This window comes from Scyliorhinus torazame, chromosome 13, assembly GCF_047496885.1.
Source record: "Scyliorhinus torazame isolate Kashiwa2021f chromosome 13, sScyTor2.1, whole genome shotgun sequence".
In the NCBI taxonomy this organism is placed as follows: Eukaryota; Metazoa; Chordata; class Chondrichthyes; order Carcharhiniformes; family Scyliorhinidae; genus Scyliorhinus; species Scyliorhinus torazame.
This window is the reverse complement of record NC_092719.1, coordinates 67,867,714-67,884,061: the sequence shown is the minus strand read 5'-3', so window position 1 is coordinate 67,884,061 and position 16,348 is coordinate 67,867,714. Positions and strand designations below refer to the sequence as shown.

Genomic DNA, 16,348 nt, shown 5'->3' with positions numbered 1-16,348 from the left:
TTCACGTGAGCTTGGTAGATTTTCATAGTCTGCTGCTAGTTGCTCTGATATGGTTGATAGACCTTCATGGTCTTGTTCATGCATGGACTTCGCTATGGAGTCTTGAGTTGCTTCCATTTTGGAGTCTGTCAACGAGCTCTCTGTGGAGGCTTGCATCGCTCTCTCTGTGGACTCTCTGTGTGAATCATGCAGTGGTCTCGCAGTGGTGTCGATCTGTGCTCTCTCAACCGAGTCGTTCAGTACTCGCTGTGTGGCATTGTTTTTTTCTTGAGTATTTGACAGGTCGCTGTCATCCAATGTATCTATGATCTGCCATTGCATCATGGTATTGGATTCATCTACCATGAGTAGAGTCGTGTTGATCTTTTCAACCGTGGCGCTGATGCTTTTATGATCATCATATCCAAATAACTCAGCCATGTCTGAGTAGTATTCTTCAATAAACAAATCATCTTCTTTTGTTTCTGATTTGTCATCGTGCTCTTCATGTTCAATGAACAAATCATCTTCTTTGTTTTCGGATTTGTCATTGTGCTCTTCACTTCGGGTGGTGCAAACTGCTTGTTCCAGGGTGCTGTGGTGGTTATTTTCAACTGCTGGTGGATGTTCAGGCATTGTTCTGTCTTTGTTTTGTTTTGAATTGTGTTTTGTTGCTTTAAAACTCTTTTTTTCAATTTTCAGACATTTCCCCTTTAAGTGGGCGTGGTCCGGGGCCTCTGACGTCATGACGCTCATGACGTAAAGTGTAGGAATGGATTGCGCATGCGCAAATCGCTTTTCCTTTACTGTGTATCTTTTCGTAAACTGCGCTTGCGCGGCAGGCGCATGCACAGATCCCTCTTCGAGCTGTGAGCTCTCTTTGTTCAACTGCGCATGCGCAAAATGATTTGCGCCCAAAACGTCTTTTTTCAATTGCGCATGCGCAGTTGCCGTTTCCTGCGCATGTGCAGACCCAGATATGCGTCTTTTGTTCCCCGGGGAGTTTGAAATGTGCTCAGACACCATTTTAACTTCTTCAGACCTGTGGAAAAGAACTTTTGTGCCGTTCGTTCTTGTTAGAAACGTTACATTTTTTTTTCTTGCGATCTGCACTTGTCAATCGCAATTTCCAGCATTAACCCTTTCTGTTCTGATGATTGTTTGAGTTTTGCAATACTCACCCCCTGTGCAATTTGGTCTCTGAGCATTGAATGTCTTGAAGCAGCATTATTACTGGTGTTGCAGTAATCTTCAAATTTTTTAAGTATTACTTCTAATTTGCTGTTGTCTTCACCTTTCAAGTAATTAAAGCAGTTATAGATTTCTCTCGCTTCATGCCCTGCTAAGAGAAGTGCTATTTTCATTTCTTCTGAGGCCACGCTCAACTCATTAGCTACAATATACAGTTCAAACGTTTGTTTAAAGATTTTCCATCTATGACTTAAATTACCGGTTGTTTTCTGCTGCGGTGAAGTTCTAACGAGTTGCATCGACTCAGCGAAGCCTCCCCACGTCCGAGTTTTCTTCTGTTTTCAATCGTGCTTTGTCTGCATCTTGTGTAACTTTTCTAGTAAGCGTTCTGAAGTCACCTGGTCCTGGTACCATGTATTATTCCTTTTGTCTGAATAAAGCTCGTAGTCTTACAGTTGAAGTAGATGCTTTATATGTATGAGTTCATTCTCTCTCCAGCGCTTAGACTATGTTACATCTGAGCTGCCTGTCTGTGTCCTGCTCACCAGCTGCCATTCCTGTGAAGAGAGAGAGACTGTCTTCCTGTTTGTCTATGTATTTATACATCTCTGGTGCTCCCTCTAGTGGTTACTTAGTTGTAGTGTATTTACCTTAACCCCTTGTGCATATACAGTGATGCATATCACTACAATAATCAACTGCTCTTGATGTGGAATCTTGCTGAAGAGGAGCTTACTGCACTCAATAAGCACATTGACAGAATCTCCCAATCCTGGAGCCCCATCACTAGGAAGGGCAGGTGGAGAAATGTTATGCAAACACCAGCACCTTCAGCTCCTGGGTTGGATTGATACCATTGTTCCTTCATTGTTCCCGTGTTAAACCCTGAAATTACCTACATTGTACCATCAGCACAGGGAATTCAGAGACTAAAGGGGAAAGCACATCACCACCTATTCATGGAATAGCAATAAATGTGACCTCTCCTTTGACAGCCAAATTCTAATGTCCTGTATCCTCTGTCTCAAGGCAGGTCCTTGGCCCATTGGCTGCTGATGCTTCATCTGGAACTATTTTATTGGCAGTTTGTTTTCAGTAGTGCTTTGCCATTGCTTTCCATGCTCAGGGCAGGACGAAGAGGCAGATCCCAAGTCTACCTCAGCTGGAACAGGAATCAAACCCGTGCTATTAGCATTATTCTGAACCACACACTAGCTGTCCAACCAGCTGCCCAGCCTCCCCCTCCACACCCTAATAAATATACCTCTACATGTGCAAAATAATTTTCCCTGGTAGGTAAAGTTGCCGTAGTCCCAAATGATGATAGGCTGCTTTCCTCTGCGAGTGGGAGAGCTGACTTGCGGTGATTTAACCTGAGGGTCATCACACCTCACCTCAGACTACTCCTGCTAAGCTCTCATCTGGTCCAAGTTTTATGCTAGAGTCCATTCTCTCTGCCGATAGGCCCCTACCCCTCAGTGGGGAAGCTCGTATTCAATGACGCTCACAGGGAGGCTAATTGATCGGTCCCGGTAGGTTTCATGCGGGTTATAATATTCCTCACCACCCCAAAGTCCAAAGACCCATTGGAGGAAGGTGGAGCAGGAGGGTGTCTGCTCTTTTTCGCCTGTGGTTGTGTCTCTTACATTTGTGGGGCTGGATCAGGAGGCGTATATCTGAATGGCGATCGTTGCTTCCTTGCCAATCACTGTGCGGGGGTGTGCACCACTGGCAGCTGCTCTCTGGTTGGTTCACCATCAGAAGCATCTGATGCTTGTGTCTCCATATTGGAGTCTGAGTCCTCAACCTCTCACATCTCCGCGCCGCATCCCCCAGGGGGCAATGCTCTTGGATTCACTGGTGCCGTGGCTGTCTGACTTGAAACTGGTATCTCCGGAGGAGCTTCGCGTAAAGCTGGTCTCCAGGGTCTGAGGTGGTCGACGTGCTGCATCCCCACTCAGCCTTGAGCACACCTGGTATGAAACTGGCCCTGCCTGCTGAACCACCATTTCTGGGACCCACTTGACACCGTCTCCGAAGTTTCGAATGTAAACTGTGTCACCTGGTCCGAACTGTCTGGTTCATTTCTGCCTGTCTGGGCAACGCCCCTGCTGCTCCTGACTTTCCCACCTATATCTGGGAAAGTGAGGCTGTTGCGGATCCGGAGTCTTCAGCCCATTAAAAGCTCAGCCGGCGCTATGCAGGCCATGGCATGTGGGGTGGTAAGGTAACAGAATCTGGCCAGTCATATGTCGAGAGGTCCCGAGGTCTGCTTCTTCAAGCCTCTTTTACACGTTTGCACCGCACTTTCAGCTAGCCCATTCAAAGTTGGGTGGTACGGGGCTGTGCGAATGTTCCAGCGACTGTTACACGGCCACATCCAGCAGCTGCCGGGAAGAAGGTTAACAAAACTCGGCCCAGAGAGCCAGTCACCCCAACACGGCCACTGGTCGACAGCTCAGCCCCCTGTATGTTCAAGATGCACCGTGAGTGGAAAGATCAGGAGAACATGTTCCTGAACCAACCCATGTTTGCCTTCATGAAATCCCCAAACACTTCGCTAGTAAAAGGCGTGCCATTGTCAGGGACCAGCAACTCCAGGACACCGTGTGTACAGAACGAGAGTCGTAGTTTTTCAATCGTCGCCTTCGAAGTGGTGGACAATATCCTGTGGACCTCTAACCACTTTGAATCGGCATCCACAACAACTAAAAACATGACTGAGGACCGGCAACGTTGGCATGAAGCCGCATCCAAGGCCGACCCAGTCATTCCCGATAGTGAAGAGGTCAGGTGGGCGGGAGCTTCTGCTGCTCTGGGCAAAGGCCACACTGCTGAGCCAGTCGCTCTATCTTCACATTCAGGTCTGGCCAGCAGACGTAGCTCCAGGCGAGCATTTTCATTATTCATATGCCTGTTGTGTAGATCTCGCAGTATGAAGTCCTGACCCTTGTGTGGGACCACAATGCAAGTGCCCCATGAAAAGATGCCGTCTTCAGCACTGAACATCACGGTAGTACAGTGGTTCGCACTAAAGCTTCACAGCGCCAGGGTCCCGGGTTCGAGTCCGAGCTTGGGTCACTGTCTGTGCGGAGTCTGCACGTTATCCCCGTGTCTGCGTGGGTTTCCTCCGGGTGCTCCGGTTTCCTCCCACAAGTTCCGAAATACATGCTGTTAGGTAATTTAGACATTCTGAATTCTCCCTCTGTGTGCCCGAACAGGTGCCGGAATATGGTGACTAGGGGCTTTTTACAGTAACTTCTTTGCAGTGTAAATGTAAGCCTACTTGTGACACTAAAGAATATTTTTATAAACTCTGATATTTTTGTCAAAAAAGCCTTTAATTCATTGGGCAGTTTTCGGTGTTTACCAACGTATAGCACAATATGGCAGACCTGGGACAACAAAGGATCGGTTTGTGCCCATTCACGTATTTGGGCTGCCGTGCCTGGCAACATATCCATGAAGTTTAATGTGGCTTCAATTTCATCTGCTCTGGGGACAGTCAGGGGTCATGTCGACAGCGGAAGTCATGTCGGCAGCGGAAGTCATGTCGGCAGCGGAAGTCTACTCAATGCATCTATGTTCATGGTCTATGTGCAGGGTCAGTGCTTGAACGCGTATTCAGATGCCACCAACACAAAGGCCCATCTCTAGGGGCAGCACGTGGCACAATGGTTAGCAATGCTGCCTATGGCGCTGAGGACCTGGGTTCGAATCCCGGCCCTGGGTCACTGTCCGTGTGGAGTTTGCACATTCTCCCCGCATCTGCGTGGGTTTCACCCCCACAACCCAAAGATGTGCAGGTTAGGTGGATTGGCCATGCTAAATTGCCTGTTAATTGGAAAAAAAATAATTCGGTACTCAAATGTATTTTTTAAAAAAATATTTTAAATACTGTTTTCCTAATACAAAATAGTATTAATAAAAGAAGGGCCCATCTCTGGATATGGGCAGATGCAATGGGTGGGATAGCCTTGCCCTCCTTGAAGAGTCCCAACAATAGTTTGTGGTCCATCAGTACTATAAAATAATGCCCATACACGTATTGATGGAACTTTTTGACTGCGAAAACTATGGCCAATCATTCTTTCTTGATTTGCGCATAGTTCCACTCTGCCTCAACCAGTGTTCTGGAGGCAAATACAATTGGCCACTCTCTACCATCGTCCATGCGGTGTGACAACACGGCACCAGCGTCGTACAGTGAGGCACCACACATGATCACCAGCGGTTTGGTGGGTTCGTAGTGCTTTAGCAGGCTGGTTGAAGTTAGTTTTGTCTTTACTTGAGTCTTCCTGTGACACTCTCCACTCCCATGGTCATTTTAGTAGAACGTGTAGGTTGCGTGTCCAGGGACGAATTTTCCGTAATAATTCACAAGCCCAGAGACGAGCCCAGCTCAGTTGTGTTCTCTGGTGTTGAAGCCTATTGGATTACTCGCACCTTCTCTTCCACTGGGTGTAGTCCATCAAATTCTAGGTTCTCCCCTAAGTAAATGACCTCCCTAGCGAGGAAAAGCATTTCTCTCTTCTGAGGCCACCGGCCGATTCTGAAAAATGGTGGAATACCTCATCTAAGTTGCTCAAGTGTTCTCGCTCTGTCGTACCCGTGACCAATACGTCATCCAAATAAACCACCATATGTGGCAGGCCCCTCAGTATGTTTTCCATGATGCACTTGAAAATGGTGCAGGCCGACAGTACACCGAAGGGCAATCTAGTGTACTCATAAAGGCCCCTGTGGGTATTTATGGTCAAGTATTGCCTGAACTCAGGCCCTAATTCCAGTTGAAGATAGGCATGACTCATGTCAAGCTTTGTAAATAAATTACCTCCAGCCAGTTTCACATACAAGTCCTGGATTCCGGGCATCAGATTCCTATCCAATCAACCAGCCTGCTAAACCAAACCACTGGTGCCTCACTGTACGGCATTGATGCTGTGTTGTCACACCGCATAGACGATGGTACAGAGTGGCCAATTGCGTTTGCCTCCAGAACGCTGGTCAATTTAGAGTCTTAACAAAGTTGAACCGTTTTGTCTGGTTTCAGGACGGGGACTACTGGTGCTGCCCAATCGGAAATGTTTACCGGCCGAATAATCCCGAGGCCCTCTAGTCGGCTGAGCTCTACCTCAACCTTCACCTGCAGTGCATAGGGGACCAAGCTGGCCCGGAAATATTTAGGCTGTGCTTTAGGGTCGACATTAACTCTTGTCATGGCTCCCTTGATGTTCCCCAGCCCGGTTTGGAAAACTGTGGGGTATTTCCCCAACACTTCATAGATGCCTCCAGTACTCACCTGAGAGGCCTGCTGCCAATCCAAATGAAGGCATTATAGCCAATCACAGCATAACAGACTAGGGCCTTGTCCTTTTACCACAATCGGCAGCAGTCTTACAGATTGCTGCCTGTAAATCACCTGGGCCTTTGTGACCCTAGCTATGGCAAGTGCCCCCCCCCCGTGTAGGTTTCCAGTCTGACTTCTGTATCGTATAAAGTCAACTGTTGTATCCCTGATTAAATTTTTTCAAACGTTTGTTTACCTAGAACTGAGACTGCGCCTTCCATGTCCAATTCCATTACGAGAGGGTGACTGTTTATCGGGACGGTGATCCGAATAGGGGCAGCTTTGGGAGCCGCAATGCAGTGCAGCTGCATGCATTCATCACTGGGCTGTTCCAAATGAAAAGTGCGGGCTCTGGGTTGCTGGCCGTCCTGTGGCTTTCGCTCCTTGCGATTTCTCCGGCCACACACCACACATCATCTCGGGTCTCCCTCTGTGGATTTGGGGAATCAATGTTGACAGCACTATAGGATGGAAGGCATTTCCTTTGGGCGCCGATTTGTGGCAACCATAGGTTTTGTTCCAGTGGGACTGGATGTGTGGTTTGGGAGTTGGGGGCGGTTGGGGATAGAGTATTTTTGGGACCTGTTTGTGGGGGGCAAGTTCGCGGAGTTGGAGGAGCATGAGGAGGTGTACTTGCTGCCGAAGGGGAATGGGGCAGGTACCTGTAGGTGAGAGACTTCCTGAGGAAAGAGGTGGGTTTGTTCCTGCAGCTGCCACCTCCAGCGCTAAAGGGCAAACAGCTGTCCAGGGATGGGACAGGCAAGGGCAAGGTGTCAGATATATAAAGGGAGCTGATGAAGAGGGCGGACTCCCTGGTGGAGGAGGTCCGGCGCAAGTGGGAGGAGAAGTTGGGAGGGGCGATACAAGCTGGTGTGTGGAGACAGGCTCTGCAGAGGATAAACCCGTCCTTGCCATATGCAAGATTGAGTGTCATACAATTTAAGGTGGAGCATAGGACCCATATGACCCTCGGATGAGCCGTTTTTTTTGAGGGGCAGAAGATAGTAATGGGCAATGCGCAGGGAGCCCGACAAACCGTGTCAGTATGTTTTGGGCATGTCCGAGGTTGAAGGGGTTCAGGAAAGAATTTGTGAATGTAATGTCGAGGATTTGGGGAGTTGAGATGGCACTGAGCCCGTGGTTGGCGATATTCGGGATGTCGGAGGATCCGGGAGTGCAGGTTGGGAGAGTGGCTGACGTGGTAGCCTTTGCCTCCCTGAAAACCGGAGGTGGATCTTGCAGTGCTGGTGGGACCCGGAGCTGCCAAAATGGGGGCATGGGTGAGCAACTTGGCAAAGTTCCTCCACCTAGAAAAAATCAAGTTTGCCATAAGGGAGGGCAGAAGAGATGTTCTCCTTAAGGTGGAGACAGTTCATTGACTTCTTGAAGAGGCATTAACATGTCGGCAGGCCGGGGGGGGCAGGTCTTTGTATTTCGTTTGGGTTTTAGGGGAAACGCTGGGTGTAAAAAGTGGGGATGGAGGGGGCAGTAGGGGTAATAGTGTTAATTGTGGATGATTTACTGTCGTTATTTGCTCATTTCTGATCTGCATATATTTGAAAACACGTCCAATAAAATATTGTTTAAAAAAGAAATAAAAGGTTGGCTAATGCTTATACGTACAAAAGAGTTGACTAAAATACAAATATTAATTAAACTATTTCAAGTCAGCAGCAATGAAAAAGAATCAGCATATTCCATGGCGTGGAACGCACTCTGAAAGTAAATTAGTTACTTTAAATGGTTGAGTCTAATGCTTAGCTTTGTTTACAGGTACACTGATTACATTTAGACTCTCTCCAAAGAGCATTCAAGGAATAGCAATGCAGTTTATGACTCTCTTCAATGGCGCAGGCTGCTTTGTGGGAGCAATTATCATTCAAACTATCTACCAAATATCTGGAGGTGAGCTCAATTTTTTTAAGGAAGGTACATGGGGGGTGGGGGGGGGGATCACTACGTGCAGTTAAAAAACATAATTTAACACAAATAACATTTGCCTATGATACAATATGAATGTACATGAGCGAGCACGAGGGTCTTATGATTATGTTCATACACTTGGTAGGCGATCAGGTGTAAAGATCATGTAACTGAGCTTCAGAGATCTTTCTTCTGTCGTCAGAAACATGTGTTGTTGTTCGTGGTCTTTGATAAAGTCTGTTTTCTGCCTTTGGAAACGTTTGGAGGACCCTTTTTGCTCAGCTCTCCAGATAAATGGCGGTACTGCATAAACAGGCTTCAGTCTGGTGAGACGTTTCTCGTGGGGCCAGAGATGGAGGTAGCGGAACTTTGCAAAGTTTTTGAATTGTTGCAATGTCCAGGTAGAAACATTTGCGCTAATTCAAGCACAGTGCACCTGACATGAAACTTACCAGTTAGGGTCAAGTGTCAACTTTATGCCTCGTCTGATTTTATTCTCAGCTGACTTTGTACACCAAACAATGTTGACCTTGAAACTTTGAGGAGATATGCATTTAAATGTCCCTTGGGCTTTGAAAGCTGCTTAACTGACATTTACATCACTGACCAGGTATCCTGAGAATATATGTATTGAGAAACCTACATTAATAAATCACTGTGTAATCTCTCAATGAAAACTAAACTGTGAATAATTACTCAGCTGGTTATCAGATAGATAGCTTGCAAAGCATTTTTGATAATGGGCCAAGTTAGGCAGGAGGTCAGGCCATCCTGTGTAGGAGTCCAGAGCCATCAATTATCGCATTTTGTTATTAATCATTTTACATTCAAAAACAAAAAGTCAAAAAACTATGAAGAATGAGTAAGAAACAACTTGCATTAAGGTAGCATCTTTCACATCCTCGGGATATCCCAATGAGCTTCATAGCCAGTAATTCTTTTGTTGAAGTACAGTCCTGGTTGTTATGTGGGAAATATGGCAGCCAGTTTGTGTTCAGCAGGGTTTCAAGGACTGTGAGAAATAAAGCTATTTTCAGTGGCTGTAGATAAATGTTGCTCAGGAGAATCCCCTGCTTGTCAGGGGGGGGAAAGAAAAGTGCCATTGGACCTTTCAGAGCAGTCGGTGGAAGCCTCCAACAATAGACAGCACTTTCTTGTTACAGCACTGAACTGTCAACCTGAATTATATACTCAAGTCACTTAGTTCAACTTAAACACACAGCCTCCGAACTAGAGAGAGGATTTCTGCCACTCAGCCAAACTAACATTAGGAGCAAGATGATGGAGTTCAGCTCATTCTATCACTCAAACCTTTGCTGCTTTCTATCCCCACCACAACCCCAGCTCTCACCCACACACATTTCATATTTCAAAATCTATTAATATACCCCTTTGCCTTTTTCGTGGAGGGAGTATTCTGAATTTCCTTCATAACCGGTAGAGTCAAGACTTAGGATCAACTTGGCTGCTTTTTTTCCTTCAACTTCTATCTTTGGCAAATTGGCTCAGCTGCAGACTATATTCTTTATGTGGTCTCGCTAATGCCTGTCAACAACACTCCCTCTGAATCTACTTAAAGACCTCAATGTTGTTTTAACCGTTGGTACTACAGCCATGCATTGTAAAAATAATGTCAGTATTTAGTAAAATGTTATACTTTGATCATGTTGGGAATCGTTGTATTTAATTATGTGTCCTTCTATAATCAGAGTTTTAGTACAAATCCTGCTACCTCATATTTATCAATATAAGTTGTAAACGATTTTTATTTTGCTTGAATTGTGCGTTTCCTCCAATCTTCCCTACACTATTTGGCACAATCTGCAAATTTAGACTTTTTAATACTTTACTCAAGATGATTTATAAGCATTCACAGATGCCCCTGGAGAATTCCACTGGTCAGCATTGGCTAATTGATCACTACCCTTTGTATTATCTTATCCAGCTAAATTGTAATCCTCATTAAAACACCATCCTTTACCCCTGCAGCTGGGTACTGCGGTTAAAGGAACCTGGATTAAACCTGATTATTAATGCATCCGCTTTAACAAAAAAAAGCTATTTAAACCAGGCAAAATACTCACAGTGCAAAGATGTATATGCCGATTTTTTTAATATATATAATTTTTTTAAAATGTCTAATTTTTTTAAATGGCAATTCCATTTTTCAGAGGGACTGTCAGTTTAAGTACCGTACATTGAGTTAATGAGCATCTTGTTAATGGGAACATTCATTTAAAAGAACATTTGCTCGGGCATTGATTCATTCCCCACATACTTTGCAGCATTTGCTTAATGTGAATAATTGGATAAAGGAAATGTTTTGCTCATGGTATTTTCATTATTAAAAGGTTTCTACCCGATCGTACATTTTCTTTGTTAATTGTTTCAACTGTTCTTGGCTGGAGGTGTCTTCTAAATCAAAATTATGCAGAAAAGTAACTGGAATCAGGCAGGTTTTATCAAAGACAGCTTTAACAATGGGTCTTCCTTGAATGTGTGATATACAGATAAAAGTGCGATTCATTCTGATTGGGGCTGGACCCATTGAATTGGTTCATTACATTTGCTGCTTCCTTTAACTTTGGCTATTTCCCGTTCAGGTGATTGGTTTCCAAACAATCTGAATGCTGGGAATTTGGACACATTCTTTTTCCTCATGGCTGCGTTTATGCTTCTAAATCTTCTGGGATTCTGGCAAATTTCTCACAGGTATTTACATTGAGAAGAATATATATGTTCCCGTTTGCTTTGTTGCAGACAAGTAATATCTTTGCCTCGTCACGCAGGTACAGGGACCTTCAACAGGAAGATGACCGATATGTCAAAGGAGCACTTCTGGAAAAATTAATGGAACATGAAAAGTCTCTGAAATTCTACGACAGTGTTCTGGAATGTTCCCCCAACTTCTAACCTGGGGGCATAGCTCTCTGAGAGCACATTTTCAAAGTGGGTAGTGCTGGTATTACCTGCATTGAAGTAGATAGCCCGATTCGCTTCAATTTGTACTGCCATAAAATATATTAGGGGATGGACATCTGGTATTTGTTCATAGAATTACGTGTGTCAAGTTTTTTTAGTATTCACTTGTTTCTTGGTGCCTCACTTTCAAGTATCAGTTCTTTTCTCCAGAAGAAACTGGCATCGTTTTGATTTTTCTTCTTTTTTCAATTACGGGACAATTTAGCGTGGCCAATCCACCTACCCTGCACATCTTTGGGTTGTGGGTTGAGACCCATGCAGACAAGGGGAGAATGTGCAAACTCAGACTGGACAGTGACCTGAGACCGCAATGGAACCCGGGTCCTCAGCACCGTGAGGCAGCAGTGCTAACCACTGCGCCACCGTGCTGCCTACTGGCATCATTTGGATGAGAGTTCTGCTCTTGCCATTAACTTTTTAGTTCGGGCGCTCAAATGAAATTGTGTTGGAATTTTACAAATGAAAGAAAATTCAATATTTGTGTAAGTAACAATATTTTTGTTTTGTGTATACTTGTACAATTTAATACAAAAAAGAATAGTTAATTTGCCGCTGGCTTTCCTTATGTAAAGTGGTATGTTTCTTGAATGCAAAAAAGTTTAATTTAAGAAATTACTTAAGGTTTGGGTGATATTGCAATCATGAAAAAAGGTAAAAATAAATGCAATCTATTTCAAAGCTGGTACCCATATATATTTTCAGCATGTGGAATTTATAGGTGCTATCTGCTAATGTTGAGTCCATTCAGTTTCAAAGACAAATTTTTATTAATCATGCCGTTCATAAGTGTATTATTATTAGTTCTTTCACAATGACTGGAGCTAAGATAGAATACTTTTAAACGCAAAAGACACACTCCATTTACAGCTCAGTGCTAATTACTGCTCTGGGTGAGTGGTTGGATCAATTACCATTACAGTCAGTTTCTGTTTATGTCGAGGCGCTGTGACCATTAGTTACTTGTCTTTTTTTTCTGAAATGTAGAGACAGAGCTGCAGAGATGACATTCTAATGGGACCTTTTTCTTGTGGGGGGGTCAGTTTGCTGTTGATCCATCAGAGTTCCCTAAAAGAATAGTTTCTTCAGTGCCTTCATCAACACTCAAGCGAAAGCTGCCGTGGTCAAAGAGTTCAAGACTTTCCTTCGTAAATAATGATGAAATTGTGACCTGGAACTTTCTATGCATTGTTTTTTTTCTCCTTAGGTATCCCAGAGGAAAAGTGAACGACTGGCAAATTGTGTTCACAGCTGCTGGACTCTATCAGGAGAAGCCAGAAAACAGTGCGATTAGTTTGCAGCAACACAAAGCTTGACACAAAGAAAAATAGATCAGAACAAGTGCCCCCGTTCACTTATCCCATAGGTGCATCTAAGATGTATTTAAGATGAGGCATCTGTGCAGAAAGGCTAAACACTACAGTGATTAAAGAGTATTAGATCACTGTTAGTTCTTCAGCTCAAAACACAAATCCGGTTTGCTCTTCGATTTGCAGCTTTACCTCTGTACCAGGGCTGGTGAGTGAGGTGCACGCTGTGCTTGTCACTGGAACCTTTGCCTTTGTGGGGGCAGGGCTTGGGCAGCACCGCCCCCTGTTTCCAGTGGCCGCCTCACACATGTGCTCGAACACAGGAGTGTGTAGCAGGTGCTCTGCAACAAAGTTCCAGCACTCGAGATCCTCTTGTCCTGCAGCAAGAGTGCGAGTCTGTGTGGCCATTTGTTTTGGCAAGTAGCGCGCATTCTAGGTGATGTAATCCACCGTTGGCCATACTCTCGCCCCCCTGCGCAGGCACCAGCCCACTAAAGGACTACAGGAATCAAAATGGAGGAATGGGGAGGCCAGGAAGAGGTGAGGCAGTGGATGGAGCTCCTAACACAGGAGCTCTTAAAACATAGGGACACCATCAAGGAGGACCTCATGATAACCGTGAAGGCGGCTATAATGATCGCGCTGGCCCCCTTCAAAGAAGCACTGGAGAGGACGGAGCAGCGATTGGAGGCCCAAGAGGTGACAGTCCAGGAACTGGAAAGAGCGGCCACCGACCAGAGCGACCGGAACGCCTCGCTCGAAACAGAAGTAATAAGGTTGGTCGCGATCCAGGGAGTGCTCAAGGGAAAAGCGGAAGACCAAGAAAACAGCTCCTACCACCAGAATCTTAGGATAGTCATACTATTGGAGGGCAGAAACCCAACAGCATACATTACAAAGGTCGGAGGAGAAAACTTTCCCAAGCCCCCAGAAGTGGACATGGCCTGCAGGTCGCTCGCAAAAGGCTCAAAACGAGAGAACCACTCAGGGCGATTATCGATAAGCTCCACGGATTCCAAGATAAGGAGCGAATCCTGAACTGGGCGAGGTCACATTATCAGAATTTGTCAGGAATAGGGGCCGATCTGGCCAAGAGCCAAGAGTAAGTTACGGTTTGAGATGCTGCACCCGGCAGAACTTTGGGTGACATACGTCAACAAAGAACATTACTTTAACACCCTGGCGGAAGCAGACGGATTTGTCAGGAAAAATGGGCACGGGCTAGGATTGCAGCAGTGATGGACACATGCAGACCACGAACAATGTGCTCGAGTCCAGTTTTCCACTATCAGTCTAAATTTTGTTTTCTGCTTTTTTGACATTTATCTGTTGCCTTTTTGTCATTCAATGTAAGGAACACTTGCACTTCCTAGGGAGGGGGTAGAGGTTAGAAAGACACCAAGCTGAAGGGGGGGGCAACAAAACAGGCGAAGGGTAGGAGGGACCTCCCTCCCCACCCCCCCTCCCCGAGGGTGAGCCACCATACTAGCAAATCTGCTGGTACATGGAAGTAAGAGAAGTGAGGGGCCGTGACGCAACTCCCGAGAGGGAGAAAGTGCCTGGCAAAAGGGGGGATAGAAAGGGTGGGGAGTTATAGGGGGGGATTGAGGAAAAGGTGGGGGAGGGTAGAAGGCTGGTTACAACAGGTGCACATGGAGGCGCTGGAACAAAGAAAGCTATGGTGCCCATCTTGGTTAGCCCAAACAAAGGGAAACCCTGAAGTGCAGGAGCACTCCCACGAGGTGAGTAAGGTTGCAGGGGGAAGTGGAGGACATAAGCCCCCCATCAGGATAGTCACCAGGAAAGGCCCAGTGAAATGATCTGTGGTAGTCACCACTAGCTGTATTATATATATTACTGTAAGACACATATACTAGAGGAACATGGGTAAATCCCTGCCTGCTGGCTCCGCCCAGTAGGCGGCGTATAAATGTGTGTGCTCGCTGGTGCTGCAGCCATTCTGGTAGCAGCTACAGGAGGCACAACATCTTTACTCAATAAGGTCTCGATTATTCCACTAGTCTCTTTGTGGTAATTGATAGTGCATCAATTTATTGAGCAAAGATTTTTAAAACGATGGATCTTCGCATCAAGCCTGATGGCCTGCAGCTGAGCCCTCAAGCAGCCAACGCTACGTCCGCTTTTGACCACTGGCTAGCCTGCTTCGAAAGCTACCTCCGAACATCTGCTGAGGAACCCTCGGACGCACAGAAGCTCCAGGTCCTTTATTCACGGGTGAGCCCTGACATTTCTCCTCTCATCCGGGATGCACCCACTTACTCCAAAGCAATGGAGCTCCTGAAGGGACATTACGTTCGGCCAGTTGATCAACTATACGCCAGGCACCTCCTGTCCACAAGACAGCAACTCCCCGGTGAGTCCCTAGACGATTTCTGGCGTGCCCTGCACATCCTGGGGAGGAACTGTGACTGCCAAGCAGTTTCGGCAGTCCAGCACACAGAACATTTAATCCGCGACACCTTCGTTACAGGCATGAGGTCTGCGTACGTCCGCCAGCACCTATTGGAAAGGGGTACGGTTGATCTTGCGGGAACCAGGCAGCTCGCGAACTCGTTAACAGTAGCTTGCCGTAACGTCCAGTCGTACGCCCCCGACCGCACGGCATCCTCATGGGCATCATGGGCCCCACCAGCTGCCGACTCCAGCTCACCGCAAGCCTGCGCCGCGCGGCAGCCAGCCAACCCCGGGGGGCCCAAATGCTATTTTTGTGGGCAGAACAAACACCCCCGGCAGCACTGCCCGGTGTGGAGCGCAACCTGCAATGGATACGGAAAGAAGGGACACTTTGTTTCTGTGTGCCAGGCCCAGTCGGTCACCGCTGTTTCTAGGCCCAGCGTTCCTACACCCCCCAGTGCGACCCAGGGGTGCCGCCATTTTCCTCCTTGCAAGCCACATGCGGCCTGTGGGCGCCGCCATCTTCTTCCCAGCAGTCCACGTGCGGCCTGTGGGTGCCGCCATCTTTAATGCCGCCCGCCATGTGCGCCCTGTGGGCGCCTCCGTCTTCGGCACCTCAGGACCCCTGCTCGGCTGGAAGCTCATCTGGCCATTCATCGCCTGCCACTACCTCCACCACCGCTGACCAGCCCGGGGCCTCCCAGCATCTGCCGCAGCTCGCCTCGATCACCCTGGACCAGTCCCGGCCCCGCAACCTCGCGACCGCAATGACAACGGTGAAAATCGATGGGCACAAGACGTCCTGCCTTTTTGACTCCGGGAGCACAGAGAGCTTCATCCACCCCACAACGGTAAGACGCTGCTCCCTCGTGGTACACCCCGTTACCCAGAAAATCTCCCTGGCCTTCGGATCCCATTCCGTGCAAACCCGGGGGTACTGAATCGTGACCCTCACCTTCCAAGGCGTAGAGTTTAGCAACTTCCGGCTCTACGTCCTCCCCCACCTCTGCGCTGCCCTGTTACTCGGCCTGGACTTCCAGTGCCACCTCCAAAGCTTAACCTTAAAATTCAATGGACCCCCAACCCCCCCTCACCGTCTACGGCCTCACGACCCTTAGGGTCGATCCACCTTCCTTGTTTGCGAACCTCACCCCAGATTGCAAACCCGTCGCCACCAGGAGCAGACGATACAGTGCCCAGG

At 46.9% G+C, this 16,348-nt stretch overlaps 1 protein-coding gene across 2 annotated transcripts in view; it reads left to right on the top strand.

Annotated features, from left to right (window-relative positions):
• The window catches only part of slc15a5 (solute carrier family 15 member 5), a 66,801-nt gene extending 54,685 nt beyond the window's left edge, over positions 1–12,116 (top strand). For both annotated transcript variants that reach the window (XM_072471726.1, XM_072471727.1), the window contains 3 exons: positions 8,294–8,425; positions 11,047–11,155; positions 11,233–12,116. In XM_072471726.1, the coding sequence (XP_072327827.1) occupies positions 8,294–8,425; positions 11,047–11,155; positions 11,233–11,356 (365 nt within the window). In that variant the 3' untranslated portion in view covers positions 11,357–12,116. The remainder of the gene's footprint in view (positions 1–8,293; positions 8,426–11,046; positions 11,156–11,232) is intronic.
• The last annotated feature ends 4,232 nt before the right edge of the window (positions 12,117–16,348 follow it).